The 23,206-nt window shown below is 44.6% G+C and overlaps 2 protein-coding genes and 1 non-coding gene across 5 annotated transcripts in view; all 3 read right to left on the minus strand.

Moving 5' to 3' along the window:
* Positions 1–480: 480 nt before the first annotated feature.
* Positions 481–9,189, minus strand: LOC142590514 (uncharacterized). The gene is made up of 6 exons (XM_075702700.1): positions 8,976–9,189; positions 8,600–8,693; positions 8,379–8,484; positions 3,704–3,908; positions 1,681–1,871; positions 481–756 (listed from the first exon to the last, which is right to left on the minus strand). The coding sequence occupies exons 1-6, from the start codon at positions 9,118–9,120 to the stop codon at positions 697–699; spliced, it is 801 nt and encodes a 266-aa protein (XP_075558815.1). The 5' UTR covers positions 9,121–9,189; the 3' UTR covers positions 481–696.
* Positions 9,190–9,777: 588 nt separating this feature from the next.
* On the minus strand, positions 9,778–9,869 carry TRNAI-UAU (transfer RNA isoleucine (anticodon UAU)). Its single transcript is given in 2 exon segments — positions 9,778–9,813; positions 9,832–9,869. It is a non-coding gene; the product is annotated as a tRNA-Ile (tRNA).
* Positions 9,870–11,998: 2,129 nt separating this feature from the next.
* Positions 11,999–23,206, minus strand: part of LOC142590515 (spermatogenesis-associated protein 20) — a 43,657-nt gene continuing 32,449 nt past the window's right edge. For all 3 annotated transcript variants that reach the window (XM_075702702.1, XM_075702701.1, XM_075702703.1), the window contains exons 10-13: positions 19,393–19,561; positions 16,382–16,590; positions 14,466–14,665; positions 11,999–12,566 (exon numbers count right to left, since the gene is read on the minus strand). In XM_075702702.1, the coding sequence (XP_075558817.1) occupies positions 12,306–12,566; positions 14,466–14,665; positions 16,382–16,590; positions 19,393–19,561 (839 nt within the window). In that variant the 3' untranslated portion in view covers positions 11,999–12,305. The remainder of the gene's footprint in view (positions 12,567–14,465; positions 14,666–16,381; positions 16,591–19,392; positions 19,562–23,206) is intronic.

Here is a 23,206-nt window from a genome sequence, read left to right on the forward strand (position 1 = left end):
CTCCTCTATTTCTTTCAATGTCAGCCAGATGCGGCCGATCCGACTATTCACCGCTCTCACGCTCTTGCCTATTGTCCTTTCCTGCTCCCCGGTCGGCTAGCGTTTGCGCCTGCTTTATGATCATGGGGGAGAGTACTGTCTGGGTGGTGCCCCACGATGGAAGTCAGAGGAAGACAGATGCGTGATAACATGACAGACGTGGGGACAGAGCGTCCACCGCTTCTCTAGCGGAGCGTTAGAAACATTACATTAGAAATCTGCTACACGGTGCTTGCACGTCGCACTCTCATGTAATTGCACTTAACCCGTGTTCAGGTCAGTTCTTTTCCTGTTCGCGTTTCTGCTCAAGTAGACACTACATGCGCTCACAACGTAAGCGACCACAACGGCTATCTGCATTCACAACCATAGGACAGAGGTCCAGCAGTGTCCAAAGCATGCAAATGCAGCCACAAGGGTGTAAGAAACGAGAACCCCAAATTCAAGCAAACGCCAACCAAATACTTCACTTTTAATGCTCAAGCGAGTCAAAAAACTTTCTCAAATGTGTACATAGAAAAGAGGTGGAATGACTGGTGCATTTCTCTAAACAACAAACACAGTTTAATGCCCCTTGAAGAAAATGAAAAGACCAGCTGTCCTGCACAGCTGGCCGGTGGCACAGGGTGGTGATCGCAAAAGCAGGCCAAGTGGGCACTACGTCGTCTTGCAAATTTCATCTGCCAGCCGCTGCAGAACAGACAGGAGGGCATTCCCCTGGGCAAAAGAAAAGGTCGCAAAACTCGACTAAGTCAGCAAGCAGATTGACTAATGTGTACTGAAACCTAAGCCAACACTCACTCACACTCACCAGCAGGCTATGTGCTCACTTGTATTCCTACTTGTGCAAACTCGCATTAATCTCTTCTACTCACACTTAGTGGCGCCCACTCGCACTCATAGTCGCATCCACTTGTTCACATACATACTCATGTACAGGTGAAGACAAAAGTAATCAGAACATGGGAGCTATGACCAAACTGCATCACAGCGCCCTCTGGTAGCCGCAAATCTGCCAGAAGGTAACAAGGTTCGAGACCAGGCTGGTTGGTGCTCCATGATACTGTGAATTTGAGCAGTTGTCTTCTTCATTTCTTGTCCTTGTCCCAATGTACATTGTAGTTCAGTTTTAGAAGGCATTGATTCGTGATCGCTGGTTTGCACACATACATAATGCAATTTCTTGCTTCCCCCTGAGGATGCTAGAGAGCACTGGGACTGAGTCCGACCACAGCTCTTATGTCCCAATTACTTTTGTCCATACCTGTGTATTCACACTTGCCGGCAGTCACTCATTTTCATACATAAACTCACCATCACTGATCACCATCAGTTCGTACTCACCTTGACTGGCACTCATTCCTGTTCACACTCGCATACACTCAATCTCATCGGCGCTCACTCCCCTCCATACTTGCACATTCACTCGCACCCTTTATTACTTACTACTGTACAAGCTTTATATCACATCTGTGAAATCAGTGTGGAGAAAATACTATCATTGTGCTTGTGAGTGAGTAAGTTAGCATATGCAAATTTCCCAAAATTTCCAGTTTTTTTTGGTAGATTTGGGTGCCACCTTTCTCTGCCTTAGTCCAAAAATCCTGGACAGTGTCCGACACGAGGTGGGCATTTCCTCACCTGAGTCTCAACTGTGCGGCTCACTTTCTCCAGTGTATCGTTGCCCGCCTCGACTGCCTTGAGGAGGCGCTCTTCAAAGGTCAGCTCTCGGCGGATGCGCCTCCGCGCAGCCGAGTTGAGGTGCGAGGCAAGTGGGGTGGGCATCGACTGCAGCGCTCGGGCCACGCCACCTTCCACGGGTTCGTAGACCTCTGCAGAATATAATAATATTTGGGGTTTTACGTGCCAAAACCACTTTCTGATTATGAGGCACGCCGTAGTGGAGGACTCCGGAAATTTTGACCACCTGGGGTTCTTTAACGTGCACCTAAATCTAAGCACACGGGTGTTTTCGCATTTCGCCCCCATCGGACCTCTGCAGAAGCAAAATGACAGCTGCACTGAAGAAGTAGCCTCCTACAAGCCAATAACATATCTCAACAACAGGAGTAATATTAACAGCCTTGCCAACCTTAAAATGCAAGAAATACTAACGTTGAAGCCAATGAAACACAGGGGACCTTTTTTATATGGAACCTTAAGGGACCAGAGAAATAAGTTCTGCTTATCAGGAGTTCCATTTGCTTAGACTGAGCTCAAGGATACACAAGACGCTCTTTTGGGAATGACAGATACGTTATTAGCAGATAACAGGTGTGGCAGATTTGATTACAATACTGCTGGCAAGGCCTTAACTTGCACGCAGCTGCTGACTACAGCTAAGAGAACAAAATGTACCACATATGCATGATTCTACCGTGTCACCGACTGTAACGCACAGCTATGTTACCAGCCAAATATATATATATAAAAATAACTTGGTGCCGAATCTGCCGAGCACATTAAATAACGAAAACGTAGTCGACACGTACCGTATTGAAACAATTCGCACACACTGCTCAATTTTAGCAGCTAGTGGCCATCGGAGTCCGATCGCACCTCCTTTTCGCTGACCACAGAAAGCAGTGTTCAGTTCGATTTACTGCACTAGAAATGCTGCACTTCCAGAGGCTCGTGCAACCTGTGGGAGGGCATTCCACACACAATGGGCCACCTTGCAATGTGTCCGAGCGTCCCTTTCTTCAGACAACCCATTCCTGGCAGTGTGGCTAGCTACGACCTTGCATTGATCGTAAGTAAGAATCAGCTTCGTTCTTTGAGTATAGTTAGTTACGATTGTAACATGCATGCAAATCTGAACACACCTTTTAATCAAAAAAGGTACGCGTTAGAATGGCACAAATGCGGCAACTGCAATAAAAATATTAAAAAAAGGTGCCTTAGTGAAGCAACCTCTCTTGAAGTCAATAACTTTAATCTTTGCCTCCAGTGTGAGTGCATTTCATCGGTTACAGTAAGCAAACTCAAAGCGCACGGACATTGGTACCACAACCACAGTGAATCGACCCTATAGTCTCTGGAAAGGCATAATAGAGAGGCGTATTTGCAATGCTGTTAATATTCGGTAATATTCTTAGTTTCATTTACCAAGAATTAGAAAAAACATTGTTCCATTTAATTAGTTTTTTTGTTGCATTGCCATAATGCAAAACCAACCAAAATTAACTCCACTTTAGCAATATACATTTACAAAGATTCTACTGTATTTTAGGTTTGGCAACAGCTACCAAAAGTTGATTTATATCAGATGCACACTGTTTACTGAAAAAAATATTTGCTAACTTAGTTCGGTAGGGGCACTGTGAAAGGCAAGGCTGCTTTATAATTGCATCAAAAATAATATGCATCACAGAAAAATGGAAATGCTCACGAGTACAAAAGATTGCAAGCAGGGTACGGGGCTTCGGGTGCACTATTCCTAAAACTTTCTATGGGCATTTACATTTGCTCTTCCTTTGCTCCCAGCATCTTAACTGTGAGAGCCACAGCAGTTGTGGAGCTGCAGATAAACTACAACAACCTGAGGTCTTTTTCAGTGCACCTAACCCTAACTACAGGGGCATTCTTGCGTGCCAAGTAGCCCGCAACGGCAAAACCTCTTCAAGGCCACCTCGGCAAGGTTTGCTGCGTGACTGAAGCGCACCTGTCTCGACGAGGGTCTCGCCGTCTGCCGTGCTCTGGATGCTGGGGATGGAGTATCGCTGCTGGAGGAACTGGACGCGTGGCTGTGGTGAGGGCATCAGCACAGACAGTGTGCCATCAATGTCCTTCATGACTGTGTCCATGAGCTTGTAGTATGGCCAGATGAGGCCCTCAGGCACGGGGTCTCCCTCGCGCTCTTTTTTTTCCTGCAGGACACAGTTTCATACATGTTGCTAGACTCGAGCTTTATAATGACTTTAGGTGTGCCATCGCTACAGAACCACTATGCAACAACAGATAAGGCAGCACCCTTCTCTTTGAAGCACATGCAGACGTGCTGCACACGCTGAAATGAAACATGCCAGAGACTGCGGACCACCTAGTTGTCCTTCAGTGCGCCCCCACAGTTATCTCACCTTCAAGAAAAGGCACCGCAACGTTTCACAGATGTAATCATCTGCACCGCCACTGCAGATGTGTGGGTCACAGACTCTGTTCTTTACAAAATTACACAGCCGAATCATTGACACTTGCTGAACTTCTCCCCTTGCCATCTGCAGGCAATCCTGCCATGGTATCGACAGCTAGCTGCATGTGGCAAGTGAAAACACCAGTGACTGGACCACAGATCCCCTGGCGGCACCGAAATCATGCGTATAAACAACTTGCAGCAGGTACGGATACTACAGAGTGGTCCAGGCAGCCAAATCATCGACACGTGCTGAACCGCTCCCCTTGCTATCTGCAAGTGGGCTGGAGACCACTTTCATTTTTCTGTTTCACGTATAGCAGCGTCTGGACTGCTCTCATTTTATGGGGTTGTTACTTGACGTTTCGACAAGCTTTGGCTTCACATAATGGAAACCGGCAAGATTGATGTTCACCGAGATTTCACCATGTCTATTGGTGAAAAAGCGCCAGGATCCATAAAGGAAGTGGTCAAAACCCTGGTTGAAATGACCATGAAATTTGCCGATGCTTTGTCCGACTTGAAGACAGAAATTGGAAATATTGACCGATCCAATAACAGCATAAAAGTCGAGGTTAAGTCAGTAGTAGCCTCCCAATGGGCTTTATTAATAACAATTTTGAAGAGTTCCAAGCTTGAAACTGTAAACCTTCACCAAGAACTCGCAGACACGCAGAAACAAAGCCTCATCTGTAAAACGGAAAAAAAGAAGCTAGGCAAGGAACTTGAAGAAATTCAGAAAACAATTGATTGAACTGCAACAATATAGTCGAAGAAATAATTTGGAGATGAAAGGCATCCCTGCACTGAAAATGAAACCCTTGGCGAGGCAATGCTAAAGATTGCAACATTCCTGAATGTAGAACTCATTGATAGTAGCATTGAAGCCATCCATTATGTGCAAACAAAGGTTGGTGGATCAGCTGATGTTATAGTAGTCAGGTTTAATTCACGCCAGTGGGCTGGGAAAGTGATGAAGTATCTGTACAGGAAAAACATTGATTCACAGTGGAGGAAAAGAACTAGGAAGCTTATCAGCAGGTATGCGGCCTGTAGGGTGAGCAACAAAGAAGGTCAAGCGGAAAATCAGAGGCTGAAATAATCTCATGGGTGGTGGCAATGGAAAAGAAACCTACCATGAGTAACTACTTAAGAGGAAAAACGATATGATAATGATAAATGATACGATAACTCTCAGGGAAGCTCATTAGTTTTCAAAGCGAGAACAGGATGCCTTAGAATACGCACCTATAAAGCGAGATATAAGGAAGAAGAAGCATGTGCTTACTGCTGTAAAGCTAGGGGAGCGATGGAGCATGTTTTATTGGAATGTGGAGATATCTGCCCAGCAGTCGATTTAGGCACCACTGGCCTCCTTGAAGCCCTTGGGTTCAGCGAGTGCAGGGGGAAAGTAAACATGTCTGCAATAGAGACTAGTAAGAGGCGATGGGAAGATTGGTGGAAGTATGGAAGCAACAAAAAACTGAGACTTACAAAAACAAAGTTCACAATAGGGAGTCAGAAAATTTGCTTATGGGAACTCATCGTGGGGGGAGGGGGGTTCTTTAACCTAGGTAGGACATTAGGCAGTATAATAGCAAGAGCTTGGTGGCACAACCCACCACCCCGTTCCAAAGAGGATGCTTATAACATCCATCCATCCATCCACACAGGGTCAACTATTGTTTCATTCATACCAATTCCAGCAAAACTGCGGACTCGTGAGGAGTTGGAGCGAGTATTCGCTTATTTATTTCTGCTCCCCTGCTTTATATATTTGCTTTGTGCTCTTTACTGTGTTTAGTACACATGTTAGGCATGTTGGAAACAAACTGTTGAATTTGCATATTTACTTCAAAGAGCATATCACGGATCGAAAGTTTGGTGTACTTGACGTAGTACACTGGCCATTAGCCCTTACAAATGGGCACTCTTTTTTGGTTGTGTTCCAGCATGGATACAGAGTTCTTTAGAAAGAAGCCGTTTTGTCTCTTGCACAATGCTCTGGATGCAGTTGAGAGTGCAGAAAACATAGAAGTGGACAGTGATATCATGACTCTGCTGCAAGAAGCAGCTGAAGACAAGGATGAAGAGGAAGGCAATGATGACTATACTGATGCTTTCACCATGAACGACATCTGCAGTTAATGTAGGTTAGCAAAGCCTGTAACAATATTCCACCAAAATCGTTTCAGTGCTATAGTATTATTAAAAGGACACTAAAGTGAAAAATTATTTCTTTTGCATCAGTACATTACAGTTCTACAACACCAAAAACACCACACTCTTACAACGATAAGACATTTGGTAAGCCAGAAAAAGCGCAAGAACGAAATACGGGCGGCGATGCCTACTTAGGTTCCCGCACCTGGGGGCTGTGACATCTTGGATTTTTATGGCACCTTCTAGGGCCTACTAATTATATATAGCGGTACAGATTGACTAAATTGAGTTCTAAAGGAACCAAATATTAAAGATGGCAAGTTTCGGGATCCTTTATTCAGCTAACGCGGCCCAAATGTGAAAACATACTTTGGAATCCCTGACGTCACCCTGACGTACCGGCGCTGGGGTTTCGGCACGAAATTCAAATACTGATACTTGGACCTTCATTTTCTCATCTAATAATCAAACTATTTTTTTTTTGAAATGACTGCCTGCAGGGTTCTCAAACAATGCTTCATTAGCCTAAACTGATTTATTGTTTCACTTTAGTGTCCCTTTAAAGACACCTTAGCCGCACTCACGATGTCAGCGTTGCCACTGCCATGCTTTCTGGGCTTCACTATATGTGTGTTTGAACACTCATGGCGGATGGTCACTATCCTGAAAAAATCGGGAAGCAGTTGGGATGCGATTTTTTGTCATGCCTGAGCATCATGGAGATGTGAGAACTGCTTTGTGCTTCAAAAAATGTCATACAAGGAGATACGAGCACAATGACAAGTGCCTTGGCCACTGAAATTCCATGCACCCAGTGTACTATATTTAGCAGAGCAATGTAACTTGGGAAGCAATGAATATTTCTCAATCATTTCTTCAAGACGTGATATTCTTTCATTATTCAGATTGATGAAAATAGCCCTGGCAGTTTTATTGTGGGTCATAATAGGTTAGTGCTGCCCGCCCTGCACTTCCAGGTCACAAACAGCATGCGCATTACCAGCATGACGGCATTCTCGACAGGAAAGTAGCAAGCGCCCAGAGTTTTCAAGAAAGGAAACACAAGCAAACAAACCAGATGACGATTATTGTTATGGGACAATTTTAAGCCCCAAAGGGTGTAATACTTTTTAAGGGTGCAAGAAAAGTGCACCCTTGAAGCATATTTTGCTTCAAAAAAATTAATCGTTATTAATCTTCAGAGCCTTTCCCTTGACTCCGTGCACCTGGTACTGTCAGGGTCACAAACAGCATATGCGTATCACCATGACACAGCATTCTTGACAGGAAAGCAGTGAGCACAGTTTTAAAAAATGCAAACAAGACAGGTGACAATTATCATTGTGGGACAAACGTACACTCCAAAGGGTGTACCAGGAAAACCAGACAGACATGCAGATGCATTTCCTTAGACAGCTTGGGGAGGTTCCTAAGAAATACTCAAAGCATATACCTGAATTTAAAAGAAACACAATGCTGGCTGCAGGAGCAAGGAGGGCTTATCTTCTTTATGAACTGCACATAAATTCACAATACTCTAAATGCAACTACAGGGACCACGTATTCATATTTATTCACCTTCAGCCCCTGCAAGGTAGCCAAGTGGAACTATTTTTGGTTAACCTGCTTGCCTTTCTATGCATACTTTCTCCCTCTATCACACAATGACAGTACAATACAAATGAATGAAAAGATTTCATTTTTTTTTTTACTCAGGACCATAAATATTTTTTCAAATGTTTGCCTGAATTATGTATTTTTATTCTGCAAAGACAATTACTATCTGGCTAGCAAGCCAGTCTAGGTGGCCACAACAGCTATTCTTGACTCCATCCGCTTCATTTACGAACAATTTAAGGAAAATCGTGTTATGGTTGGTTCACTTTGGAAAGTGCTGATTGGCTGGTCAGCGGGCAAGAACGCAAGGCGCTCCGTCACCCAAAAGTGAAAGCATCCTCAAATGCGGCGATGAATCGAAAATCGACGCTCATTCACACGCAAATTTCAGCGTCTGTACGCGGAATCGACGAAAGACGCTACTTACAATCTCCGCCTTTTCAACCCGGTACTTGGCCATTAGGTTGTTCCACTTCTTGCGCGCCTGGTCGGCCGACACGACGCCTCCGAGGCCGATTTCATCCAGGATTTGCCTGCGGAACACGTACTATGGTTCATCGAAAGGCACACACAGGCCAGCGAACCAATGTCACGCGCTAGCAAAAGGGCGAACGAACAGGAAAAAAAGGAATCGCAACAGCGACGTACTGGTACAATGCCTTGGTGGTGTTTCGTTTGCCATTGAAGAAGCGTCGCTTCTCGTGCCGAAGTAGGATGAACTGCTCGGTGACCGCGGGCGACCCTGAAGAGAAACACACACAGACATAACGACGTCACGAGTTGTTGAGCGCGTTCGCTTTCAAACGCAAGAATCAAATTTCGTGCGCTCGGACCCGCTGCCGTCTAAGCCGCTACCTAAGCAAGGCGAGACGCTCGAAAAGCTCGCAAGCCACATGCAAAGCGACTTTTTTTTTCGAAAGCTGCCGCGACGGTTGCACGTAGCTAAAAAGGGGGGGAACGCGAACCCTTGCAAATGGCGCCAAACGGTCGAGGACGGGCTCGGACCGGGGGGCTCGCTACTTACATTTCCTCTGTAGTGTGCTTTCGGTCGGGTCGTCGGCGAAACGTATCTCGTAGACTGTCGGCACCTCGACTTCGCCGTCGTGCGCGACCAGTGCCTGGTGGCTTGAGTAGTCTTCAGATACGGATTGGGCTATGATTTCCGCCATGATGGCCAACTTTCGTTCGGATTGCGCTCTTTGGCTCGGATCAGATTGGATAGGCTTAGGCTGTGGACGACGCGAGCGTGTGTGTGTGCGCGCAGAGCCTTCTGGGAACCGTGACGTCACTCAAAGGAAGCTCTACCGATGGGTGTACCGTGTCTTCCACTACACAATAGCCATCTACTGCGACCACGTTGGCTGCGGCTGAATCCATGCACGAAAAGTAGAATTGCGTACACGCCTTTGTGCCATCATAATGGTTACATTCGCATCAGATGTACTCTGTGATAGTTGTAATAAAGCAAGTCGCGTCTAAATATTTCGGTGTGCGCACATTTTTGACAACCAGAGCTTCTAAATATTCGCTTTAGTTAATCGGTTGCCAGTATCTTTTTTTTTTTTTTTCTGAGAATAAACCTAGACTGGATACACAGTGAAGTGAGAATGACTGTTATTCGTGGAAATCAAATAACAAAAGACACTTTCCGTGCGGCTTTACCAATGGAAGATTCTACAATGATGACATGCACGGATTGTGTTGCATTGAGACAATTTGCATTTTCTATAAAAAATTCAGACGCAATCCGGTCGTATATGAGGTCGAAGGTGCTGTTTCTGCTATTAGAAGATAAGAATAAAGTTATGGACGCACAAAAAAAATCATTCCCCAGGTGAGGCTCGAACTCACAACCCCGGCATAACTCACAAGTACTGTCTTATAAGTACCGTGCGCTAACCAATTGCGCCACTGGGGAGATGGTGACCGGCTTTCTAAAAGCCTTTATAAACTTAAATCCACCATTGCTCGAAAGATTGCGAGTTTGTTAAATCATCTCACAGCTTGCTCTTGCACCAAATGTTGGCAGGTTTCTGCGTCCTTTCAGCTTCGATATTTCTGAGAGCGGAGTGTCACTCTTATTACGTTCGACAAACCTCGTCTAACGGTCCTTGCACCATTCTCACGCATCGTTTCCAAAGAAAGCATTTTTTGAAAGCGCAACCTTTGTCAAAAAATGTGTTGCTGGCTCTGCGCGCGGCAAAACTAGCGAAACGATTTTTTTTTTTATGCAAACCGCCTTGTTATTGCTTCGCTCTCTCATAAAATTTTGCCCCTCTCATTCGAGCTTGTTCAACACACGTAAACGAATGTGTCGTGGATCGGTACCCTCGATACGTCAAGTTTCGCAGATTCGTAGCCCATGCGACACCGGTGACGGTCGGCAGTGATCGCCTGCTCACGATAGCAATGTTCGGTTTGATGCTTCCGTTACTTACCACGATGATTACTTGTGCAAATTCGCTGTAGGCGGACTTCGATAAATATACTTTCAATGCAGTGAAGTTGGCACTAGAAAGTTTTGTCCGACGTGCTCCCAGCAACGAAAAAAGTCCCCCGCGACTTCTGCAACACCAGTCTGAACATTGCCGTGAGGCTAACCTTCGTGCATCTGGAGGCGTTTCTCGCTGTAAGGAAGACGCTCGCAATACTTAACCGCCGTGAGTGTCATGCTTGCGAATGCTGTGCGAAGACAACGCGTGCCAGTCATCTATATCAAAGTATACAAGCACAGACTGCATTTGAAGAAAAGAAAAATGGTTCGGAGCTTTATTGCGCGATTAAATTACTGTTGCATGGGCTTACGATAAGGTGCGTACGTGGGCTCGCGCTCGCAACATTTGTGGCCCGTTGGCCTGTACTCTATTCCAACAAACCATTGCTTCAACCATTTCACACAATATGTAGCACTTCACGTTTCTGACTCGTAAATACACATGGCAGTGCGTAGCACAGGCAATCTACAGACCCTTGCACTGTTAACTCATTTATGACATATTGTGCAAATAGCACTGTTGTTGGCACTGTGGAAGTTACGGGTTAACCAAGATCACAAGTGCATATAGTCACCGACACACACACATAATTACTCAAGAACATACTAGCACTGCAAACACTTCAGCCAGGAAATCGGGGTACTATTGGGAAAATGCGATATGACTAACTGCAGTACAAAATTAATGTTAGGCCATTGTCTCAACAGTGTGGATGCACACAATTCTCCAGCACTCTTGCCAAGCCTTAAACTACAATGTCAACACTACTATAGAACCTATAATGACACTACCATTTCAGGCCAAAACATAATTTATGCATGGGAAGAGCTAGCCACACATACAATTCCAGTTCCAGAAGGTGTGGTCACTGTTTTTGTAACAGCAAGAACAGGGCTTCAAGTTTGGGGTATAAAGTACAAAGGCAAAAAATTATGAGTGCATTCTGCAGTAAAAGCAGAGTTGAAATGATGACAGTTTCACAAAGATCAATGCAGTCATCAGGACTCCATCATGTCTGAGAGATTGGCTAGTTATATGCAATTACATAATGTAAAAAAAAAGAAAACATGGACAAGAATTGGAAGACAGCAAGCACTGCTGCTGTGTCCATCGTATTCTATTCTTGTCTGCATTTTTTTCACATTATAAATTCAGGACTCCAAAATGGCATCATGCCACATGCCGTCTATTGCTTTGCAATTTACAAGCATAAACTTCCACAGCTGGAATAACTGATACTGCTGCATAACACACACATGATGCTATCAAAGATTCAAAACGTCTGCTTTACCGTCACATATAGTACACAATGAGGCACGCTAGATTCACCAGTGCTACAAAAAATTCAAAATGGTGTAAGCAAACCAAACCTTGATATAAAGCAGCAAATTTTTAAAAATTCTTGTCGATATTAGCATGTAACAAATATATACTTGGAACGAAGATATGTTCGTGGTGGATGCAAATTTGTTATAAAGAGGTTCGACTGTATACTTTTCATATAAGAACACCAGAAGTCATTCAAGCAGTAAGCAACACTGAATAAGAGAAGTGGGAAAAAAATTGAACCTTTATTCTTCAACTCTCACTGCCAAGGACACTTCTCTATACAACAGTGCAACGAGTGCCCAAAAAAGCTGGGCCACCAAAACACGCTACAAGGGCATAACAATCGCCTCAACAACCAATATCCTGGGACACATCAAAAACAAAAGCTCAAACAGATGAAGTAGAAAAAACATGGAACAGACTATGCGTAAGAACTATTTCTCGACCTACTACACAAGTTTGTGCTATAGCTATGTTGTGTGCCCTATAACAGCATGCCCAAAATGCTGGAATGCTACATCCAGAGGTAGCTACGTCTCCTTAGGAGTCAAAAGCGCCTCGAGCTCGGCCACAGTCGTGACTGGCTTGGAACACTTGAAGTCCTGGCAGACGTATGCAGCAGGCTTGCCGTCGACGCAGGTGTAGCTGTCGAAGTTCTCCAGCCGCTCGCGCAGCGGGTTCTTGGGATCCTGGTCAGCCAGAATGACGGTGACGAAGGGCAAGAAGTGTTGTCGCAGGCAGGACAGCAGTTCCTTTGTGCCAGGATCATCCCGGGGCCCTGCAATTACAACCTAACAAACAAGAAGCCAGCCATCAATAACAGCAGTACGCCATCTAAGTCAAACAGCTCAGGTACTGACTGCACGTAATTGCTGAATGCATCTGATATACACATATACATAGCATGTAACAAGTATTTAAGTGTCCATTTCAGATCGCCAGACATTCCGCGACGACCTGTGCCTGCATTTTTCGTCTTTGTTTGCAACATGCCTGCCTGTCGCCATACCGTCTTTGTCGTTCCACTGATATCATTCCTTCTTCGTTATTCCATCTTCGTCACTACATCGGCATCATACAGTCATTGTTATTCCTCCATGCTCATGGGCAACCTCTGCAAGCAAGTGCCATAGCAAAGTGGGACTATACCGGAGTATGTATGTCGCATACTGCCGAAGCAATGGAAGTCTTAGAATGACCATCACAGATGTTAAATAAGCATGAGTTCAGAAATATGGGGTGTCACTACACTGCTCGAACACTGATCGCGTACGTTACCATTAACAGTCACTATGAGATGAGTCTTGCTGTAATTTTATTCTGCAGAATTGCATCTAGGTGCCCTAAACGTCTAACCATTTCAAGGTGTCTAATGAAAACACTTGCTCTCATTTTACTGCACACATTATTTTTTTGACAACACATATTGCCATTTACTAAGTCATTGTACAATGATATTCCCTTTCTACTGTATACTATCTATGTTTCATTTTGCTTGTCACACTTCTATTACGATATTGTAACTCCACTTACTCAGTGCCCCTTTTGGCCTGCAAGGCATGTTAAATAAATAAAATAAAAACTGTCTGATCACTCCAAAATGTGGGATTCAAGACGAGATCACAATTTTTAATGTCCATGACAAATGGGTGGTGTTGAAAGCATGGTGTCCATGATGTGATCCCAGCTGCCAAATCACTTCTGGCGTGTGCAACCAGCAAAAGCATAGCCTTTGAGATCTGGTTCTGTTATCCCTGGGCAGCCGTCGCTGGGGAGTGGATTTGGACACCAGCATAAAAATTTGAGCAATAATTGCTGATACAATCCTTAATCAATAATGATTAGTAATGCTATCTAATTATAATTCGAGGCAGCACGTTCGCAATAAGTAATGTCCAAAATATGGTAACCATGACATGCTTGTGACACCTCCAATCACTCCCGGTGCCTGCACTCTGCAAGAGTAAGACCTTCCGAGATTGGTGTCCATATCATTGAAGGAGAAGTTGTAGGATGTTGCAAACCTATTGCAGAATCCAAATCAGCTGGCAAGTGAGGCACAACCACACACAAGAAACCGTGTACCTGTTTTGAGAAATACAGACTTGCAATGCACCGTGAATCACATTGCTATTCCAGTTAAAACTCTTCCGCGCCTGTTTTGAGAAATACAGACTCGCAATTCACCGTGAATCACATTGCTATTCCAGTTAAAACTCTTCCGCGCTGCATATTTCTGCCTTGAAGAAACTTGCCATGTGCAGTCGCGAGCAAAAGTGTTGTGACCACGGCAACATCAAAACATTAAAATTTCCTCTAGCACAGCTCCACAACGTGGAACTGAAAGTGTACATACATGCAGGCTGTACCAAGCTGAATTTAAAATATTCAATCAAACCTCAATTTAACGAACACGAATATAATAAATCACCAGATGCAGTGAAGTAAATATAAAATGTTTCTCGTTGATATCAGTGCGAAATGAATATGTGCTTATAAAGAATGTCAGGTATAACGTAGGTATTTCATGTCGAATAAGACTTTGTCATAGTAAGGTTTGACTGCAGCATATATATGTAGTGCACCTGTCACTCCCAATCAGACAACAACACTCAGTGCAAGCCAGTCACAACCGCAAGCAACAGCGCTACAATTCTGGCCGGCGTGCGGCTTCGGCCGAGCAGGCTCACCTCCTGAGGCCCCGCCTGCAGCCGCATGAGCCCGCACACCATCTCGGGCAGGGCGAGGGGCACCAGGATCATGCGCTGGCTGTACGCGGAGGCCAGCTTCTCAGCACGCACGCGCAGGTCGTCTCGCTGCAGCAGCACCGACAGCCGCACCAGGTTGTTCAGGGACACCGAGTTGGAGCTTGGCTCGGCCCCGTCCTGGTCTGCGGGCAGAGAAGGCGCCGCCAGGTCATGCTGCCTTCGCGGAACACACTAGCGCAACCTAACGTGTTTGCCCAAATGTGCCGGTCGGCTGGTTTATCACGAAGTTACGCACGTGGAGTGCTACACGTTGAAGCAGCACCGCCACTATCCCAATGCACCAAGACTGACGCAAGTGCGACATCAAGGTGTTTTTTTTTACTGCTAAACATGCAAACACATGCGTAAGCCAATTTCCAGTGACCTGAATGTTTCTCGACACTGTTATCGCACTCTTCTGCTTCCCATGTTCCAAGACAACCTCATAATTTTCCTGCTTTCTTTGTATCTTTCCTGCATGCTTCGCAATAAGTACAGTAAGTGTTCATTTGGCTCACAATGTGCCAAGTATACAACTGAAACCCATGGATGCACACACTGGACAAAGACGATGATGCACAATCCTATTTAGAGGCTGTCCTGCTTGTCAAGCTCTGTTGTCTTTGTCCGGTGTGTTCTTCCATGGGTGTGTGTTGTAGTAACTGGCCCATTACAAGATGAAAATGTTTGGAGCACATATTTCACGTTATTTTCCAATAAACTTTCACTTGGCACATAGTGCTTGTCTTGCCTTCTTTCACTTTACAACTAGTTCCTTATGTGTGGCATTAATGGACTAGTGCCAGCTTGTCCAGTCAACTGTTCTTTTGAATGGGCAAAAGCCCTTGAAAGCCCTCTAGCTAAACAATAAATTCATACTAAACCTTTTAAAGCTTACATTCAGCAAACCATGCATGACCCTTTTAGTTCACTATCTGCCTATTCTCCCTGGAATAATAAAGGCAGCCAATGTTGACGCATGCATTTCATAAGGGCTTCCAGGTCATGAGCTAAACCAAAGCGAGATTTTTGAGATGTATTAAAGTCAGTGCAGACAAAATGTGCATACAGTATGGCTAACTGTTGAAGGGAACATTAAATTAGTATTTCGCAACTGTTTAAAGCTCGGGTTTGACGCGAAAGCCTCGTCAATAATGCTTTGTCGTTATAGGTCTGCCTAAATGTCACATCAAGCACTTCTTTCCTGTGAAGCTCTTAATACTAATTAGGTGTGCCCTTCAACAGCAGATCATAGTGTGCAGTCCTCATGATGCTTGCCATGTAATCAGCAGCATTTTATCCACAGATTCACTTTCAGGTATCTGGCAGATTGTTGCTGCCCTGACTGTGGAAACTTCGATACCCACAGTTCAGTGAGCTAGAATCTTAGCTGGAATATTGTCCGACCCCATGTGACTTCCAATTTCAGTTAAGATCCCCCACTTTATCTCCAATCCCAGTCGAGATTTTGAAACAAGTGGAGTTGGGCAGGTCACCTTTGTTAGATGCTGATCACTGGCGCCCTCTGTATGTAGTTTCCGTTTTCGTAAAGATAAGCCTATTTGCAACTGGTGCACGGACCCTTTAATGACAAATCCCATCCTGATAAACAACAATGTTGTGTGCAGAAGAGATAACTTGTCGTCTATCGGAGCAATGGGTGCTCAGGGAGGGGAAACACAGCACGAGCAATAAAGGAATACATGAGTCGATGAGAATTTAAACATTGCTGGCAAAAGCTGGGCTTGGTTGATGCCCAAACTGGAGATATCCTTGCGAGGCCATTGTGCAGAAGTTGACTTAAAAATGGGTCGATTACGACTCCCGCACACAAACGCCCTCTGGCAGCCATTACACACCGTCCTTAAGACGCAGCACAACCGTGGAATCCTCGTCACTGCTGAGAAAGTAGCCCATGTCCTGGGTGTCCCAGAAGAGGCTGTTCTGCGTGTCCTGCAGCTCCTCGGCCCACATCAGGCAGGACACGTCGAAGGAGGCCTCGTACACGTCCAGCAATGCCTGGATCATGAAGGCGTAGTCCTCCAGCACACCTCGGATGGGCTGTGACCTATGGGGGGAAAAGGCAGCTGGTTATAAGTGCAATACTCTTGCTTAAAGAGACTCTAAAGGAAAAAACAATACATTGAGCTGTATGACATCATTAAATCTGACGGCATCTGCTCAGGTTTAGTGTATATTTTTGTTTGCCAAGAGGGACTATGTTGTATTATTAAGGAGCCAAATACTGAACTTGGCAAGTTTCAAGAACCTTTCCTGGACCACAAAGGTGCAAATACGAAGAAATACACTGAAATCCGTGGCACCACCCTGACTTAATGATGTTGGAATTTCAGCGTGAAATTCGAGAACTGGAACCTTGAGCCTCACTTTCTCTTCTAGAAATGAACTGATTACCATGAAATTAACAGAAATTGAATTTTGAAAGACCTATGAACAAAACCACAACTATCACATCTCTCTTAAACGACTGTCTCAGTTTATTAAATATAGGAGATTAGAGACAAAATGATAATTTTTGCTGATTCAGCTTCACAGCAGGGGTAAACATCAGAATTTGTGTAATAAATGCCAACACAATTACTAATTAACCAATTTATAGCAATTAACTTTCTCCACGTTAAAGATATTATAGGTCATGTTGTGATTGCAGAACCAGAAGTCAGCCAGTACTCAGAGGCTAAACTTTTGGAGGAAACTGAAATTTTGAGAAGTACAGACTCAAAAAAATTTGCAGCAAATTGCATTGCCATTTAAGTTACTACTTCATTGCACTGCGCAAGCAGAAACTTCCAAAATTATTGTAATACGACAGCCGCTTGATCTGGATTGCCTGGTGATGCAGTATAATTAGGGCCCAAACATAAGACGCACCAATCAGTTCGATGGCCATCATCCTGCTGTCACTACCACTGCCTTGGCCAAATTGTACCATTCCTTTATTGAGCACACATTCGTCCAATAGAGAGGAAACATTTCTCCTAAGTCATCATCCATCTGCCAGTGTGTGTCAGTAACGTCCACATGACTATATGGATGCAACGATGCTAAAGATCATGCCAACCTTGGCAAGGGTAACATGAGTGCGCAAGAAGCAAGGTTCCTCCTCTTCGGTACTGGTGAGCCAGCACGAGTTATCCTGACAATTTCTTCTTTTTTTTGGGCAATTCCCCCCCGAGGAATAGCTTTGCAGCAACATCTCAAACTAAACCTGGACTGACCTGAAACCTGATTCTGGTCCTTTACAGAGCCAAGCACACTTGCATATATCGAGCTCTACGATGTTTCTTTTTTTTTTTTTTTAATGCAGTCAATGGGAAATATCTCCTTGCAATCAACAGCCTCGTCAGGCATACACTGTGAACAATAGTAAAACTTTGATGCAAGAAAAAAAGCTAAAAATTTTTGTTGACTACACTTTACCTAAATGAAAGTTCTGCCATATAACTAAACTGAAGCAGTGCCCAAGATGACATTGATTACAGCAAAATGTTTTGTTTACACACAGTCCATAATACTATAAGTGCAGGCACCGGCAAAAAAGTGTCACGGTTTGGAAAAGTGCCTCAAAATATTTCTTCTTCCATATATCCGACTCACCTAGAGCATGAACGCATTCATCTCAAATGCTTGCACCACCTACAAACAGCAAGCAGGGCGCATCTCAAGCAAAGGATCGACGTTATGCAGTTCTGAATGAAATCCCAACAAAATGGATGCATTCACACTTAACTTGTGGGTGGAAGCGAGTGCCAGTGCTTACAGTTTATATCATAATGAATATTTCACACAGTTGAACCTCGAAAGGACGTAGTTGATAAAATCGGCACTTTACTTTGTTACACAGAAATTATGTTACGCCGAAACTTGGCATTTTATGCAAATAGGCACACTCACCAATGAATTTTTCTTATACAGAAGGGGCCATAAATTTTTAGTTATTGGGCAATTGGAAAAAACGAATTTCGATAACAAAAAGAATGTACTTTGCTGAATTTGAAAGCTGCCGACCAAAGATACGGTCTCCTGCTGTGTCGACGACACCTTCACATCAGCAGCAAGCGTGCGACGCATTTGCGTACACTTCACCACCGCAGCTGCTAGTGTCGCTCCCAGTGGGATGATGAGCGCAGACAGAGAGCGCAGGCGCGAATGCTTCGTTTGCCTCTAGCTGCAATGCGTGTCCGAAACTTGCGATTACGCGACCTCTAACGCTAACAGGTAGGAAGACAGAGCACATGTAGCAACGCTGATCATGTCTTGCCCCCCCCCCCCCCCCCCTTCTCTGCAACTACCGCAGATTACCTCGAAGATAGGGCTGGCTGGCCGTGTACACGCTCAGCCATGCACCACTACAGCCGGGCTAGGGGAGACCTATGCTCAACATGTATGTTTTACCGCATATGAAAAACGTATTGCGGTAAAGCTGACTTTAGGGCACTGGCTGCCCCTGTGCAACACAATTAGACTATTGACCATTTTTACTGCTAAAAAATTGGGTGTGCATTACATTTACACTTTGTTTAGAAGTTTTAATGCGGGCACACAGAATGTGGACGTACGGCATGACACAGTACCCTTCTGAAAAACGAAATCAAAACTGTGTACAACAGCTTTTATATATTGAATTATTAACGGCCCCCCTTGAGGCCTGCTACTATATTTTTTCTAGGGTTTAGAGGTCTAGGGCCTTCATCCAATGCAAAAGAAAGAAAAACTTTTTAAAGAAATATTATATCGGTACCTCTGTAAGTGGAAAGTCGAATTAACTGAGGTCAGATAAATGAAAGTCAACTCTATGGGTGAAAGACTGTGTGACCATGAGACAAGCTGAAACGTGCACGTGACTCACACTTGCACAACCGAGTCGTCTGCTCCTCGGTAGGCACTCCGGATTAAAGTCTTCTCGTTGGGGTTGTAGAGATGCTTCTTGATGAACTCCACACACTTGAGGGCTCGGTCCAGGTAGATCGGCTGGTTCAGTGTCCGGGCCGCAGTTGCAAAGCCGGATATCATAAGCCCTGTGAGCAAAAGGCCGAAGAGACAAACAGGCCACCTGTTGCGAATGAGCCCCCAAACTGCCCTAAGTTCCCAATCACAGCAAATGGAGTCTAGTTAATGCTTCGGTAGACGATATCGTTCAATGTCCGAAATGTGACAAAACGACACCAGCGGCAATCCAGCGAAAAACAGTCACCATCAAAAAGCAAAGCAATGTGCATGTGATGATATTACTAAACATGACTGAAGCTAGTGCAAGTGACTTTAATGCAATTAGCTTTCTTTAACTTTTGTGCACAGACAACACGGGCCACTGCGTATGTGCCCAAACAGACAACCTTGGCAATGAGTATGTGATATTGGTATGTGCCCATTCAATCCCCAAGAACGAATGTGCCAAGGTGACACAAGGGAAATGTAACAGGGGTGTGCGAATACCGAATATAGTCACACCGTGATATGACAAACCTCGATTCAACAAAATTCGCACCCTCTCCCTCTAGAGCACGTGTCTACTCCTCTATCCTTGCGTTGGCTGCGCATGGCTGTCCATGCGCATGCCACGTGCTGTATCCTGGCGATAATAATCCTAGGCAAGTGCAAAGGCCAAGCCAAGATGGCTGGTGCCTTGAAGCGCACTGTGTTCCCGCACGTCTAGTGCAGATGGTCGAGTAATCTCAAGTTCCTGAGACACGGTGCAAAGCGTTAGCTCACGTTGTGACAGCGAGTGTTCATGGAAATGAAGTGAGATCTGTTCATGTTTGCCTGGGCGTGTGTGACACCAATAAACCTATGAACTTTACTTCATGCAGTTGTCTCTTTGCGAAGGAGATACCTCCTTTGCCGTCTCCGCCTCCCTGGCGAAAATGAATTTTTTTTTTCTCAGGGCAAACATCTGTATATTTTTACACCTTTGTTTTTAATTTGCGGGCACCATCTGATGATGCCTGCAAGCCATCCAAAGCGCAGTCAGCCACGGCGTCCAAGATTTACGGCAGCGCGCGATGCAACATGCACAAATATCAGATGCCATGAGCCACGCGGATGCCTTGCTCTCAGCACGACCTGCACCACATATGCCGATGCTCACAACCGACAGCCACGCTATTATAGCACTAACTCTACGTGATTTGTTTATCAGTGCTTACTGACAAGATACTATCCACCAGGAATCTTCAGGGAACTTGTGAAATTATTTTTCACTGCAAGTACAACTTCGTCATGTCGAGGTTTGAGATTTGGAATTGAATACCAAATCGAATGAAGACAAAGAAAGCCAAATATCAAATTGAATATGAGAAAATATATCACAATATTTGATGCTTACAAACTTCTTGCTATAAAAGATGGTGTTGCACATGCTTGATGGTCTTCTAGCATTGCGTAACATGAATGTAACAAGCCATCAGTAACTTGAGTATATAGAAACAAAGACATACAGTGTCGTCTGCATTTATTAAAGGGAACTCAAAATAAAGTATGCAGGCAGTGATTACAGCTTAGGTCTAGTATATGAAGGTCCGAAAAAGTTTTTTTTTTTTTATCTATAGAATGTCTGTTGAATAGATTCAAGTGCTTTTTATCCCTCTGAAGCTGAAAAATTAGTGACGTTGTGCTGTAATGAATATGAATGAGGTTCTCAGATTAGTGGTCTTTTGCTTTTACAGCAATCTTTTATTTCATAGAAAATTTTTGTTTTAGTTTTCTTCCAGAATACAGAAGGCCTTTCCCATCTTTACGGCAGGTGGGTTATTATAAGGGCAATCTACGCAACACACGAAAGTGCAGACCGCACATCATACGTGACTCGATCATCATTCCGCGGATCGACTGCAGTCGGCACCGATGGTAAGGAGCAGGCACCTTTTCACTGTTAAGTTCCGTATGATCTGCCCCCTGTCAAAGAATCTGAAACCGGGAGGGTAACGACAGGACCGCACGACGCACCCCCCCCCCTCCTTCCTGCCCCCTTCCTCTATCTGCCAACCACACAAATGTATGCCACCTGGAAGTCAGCTCATGAGCCACATAACCAATTTGTGCTTGCCAGGTAAATCCAATGATTGTCTTGAGATGGATTGCTCAAAGCTACACAAAGAGACCGATGGGCACCTATGAACAATGTCAGGAATAAGAGGCCATCATACAGTGTCGCAAAGATGGCGGCCGTGAGCAACTTTGTTGCCATCCCATATATTCGATTTCATTTGAGAGGTGGTTTGCCTGGTTTCCGAGTGTCGTGTGGCTGCTGTGAATAGAAATGCATTGATCAAGTCCCAAGCCGCAACTTCAGTCAACGACGCCCGATGTTCACCATCACCGATTAGGTCTAATGGCCTAGAGTGTGGCCGTGACAAAAATTTGCCACTGGCCAACGTGGTAACGGACTGCAAGCCATCGTGGAATGCTTGTTGCTATAAATCGGCATAAATTGAGCGTTCCACACGGTCACACGAACCTATTTTTTAAATTAATTTATTCCTGAAACTACCAATGAATGGAATCATCTGCCGGCCTCAATCGCCAACATAACCGATACACATGCTTTTAGAACTACTATTGAAGAATACTTTTGTTAATCTGCACTTTCTAATTTTTTTTTCATTATTATACCCTGTTATCTGCACATGCTCTGTATTTCGTTCCACTCTCATCTGTAACGGCTTTGGGCCTTGAAGGTACAATAGATGAAATGAAATGAAATATGTTCGTACGGGTGATGGGTAACATCAGTGATTGGTTCCAAGGTCACATGTATGAAGTTAGTTGAAGTTAGTTGAAGCCAGTTGAATCGGTGTTAAGTTTGTCGCCACGAATCCAACACAATCTACATACCACCTGGCCGCTAATTGGCTCCATCTCTGCACATGGTGTTGCACTTTCCGAAATATGTGCTATTTTCATTGATGTTCCCTTTGTCTTTGTTCGCGTCGCATCTTCATTTTGATCTGTCCTGTCCATCTGTGTGAACCCTGTAACAACAGAGGCGGCCCTCGGAAATGCGGCACCACTCTGCGATTAGCGGCGTTCGGGCAGTACGTGCGATTTCTGCATTGGACAGACATTGGCGAGCACGTGCAGCAGGGCAGAAGCGGTCGCAGAAACAAAGTTCACTATCCTGTCAGCCGGGGCGGCACGCTTGCACAGACTCGACGCTTCTTTCGCACCAAAAAAAATGAAGTGAGACGCTCGCTTGTGCAGCATCAAGTGCGAGGGGCTTCGCAGTGCATGCGACATGCGGCACTGCAGGAGTCTCTACACCGAATATACCGAATGTTCAAAAATTCGAATAGCAGATATTCGATTCGGCAATATTCAAGTATTCACGCACCCCTAGTATGCAGCCCCAAATATATTAACTCTTTCAGTGGTTTAGGAGCTGACGCAGCTTCAGCATCAGGTTTTTTTTTTTTTTTTCTGAGGTATTATATAACATGAACACAACTTATTTTTCGATGCACAGAAATGAAAATGGCAATTCTCTCTTGGTGTGCTCCTCACATTCCTATCTAACAAAATGAATGTCAAAAGGAACATGGCGGGTCATAAACGTGGAAACATACTGGTACATCAGTTATGCTGAAAGGGTTAAAGCGATAGACACCTCTTTGTCGAGCGCGGCCGCTTGATGGGATAGCCATTGCAACGAAGATGCAGCCAGAATA

This window comes from Dermacentor variabilis, chromosome 8, assembly GCF_050947875.1.
Source record: "Dermacentor variabilis isolate Ectoservices chromosome 8, ASM5094787v1, whole genome shotgun sequence".
Classification (NCBI taxonomy): domain Eukaryota; kingdom Metazoa; phylum Arthropoda; class Arachnida; order Ixodida; family Ixodidae; genus Dermacentor; species Dermacentor variabilis.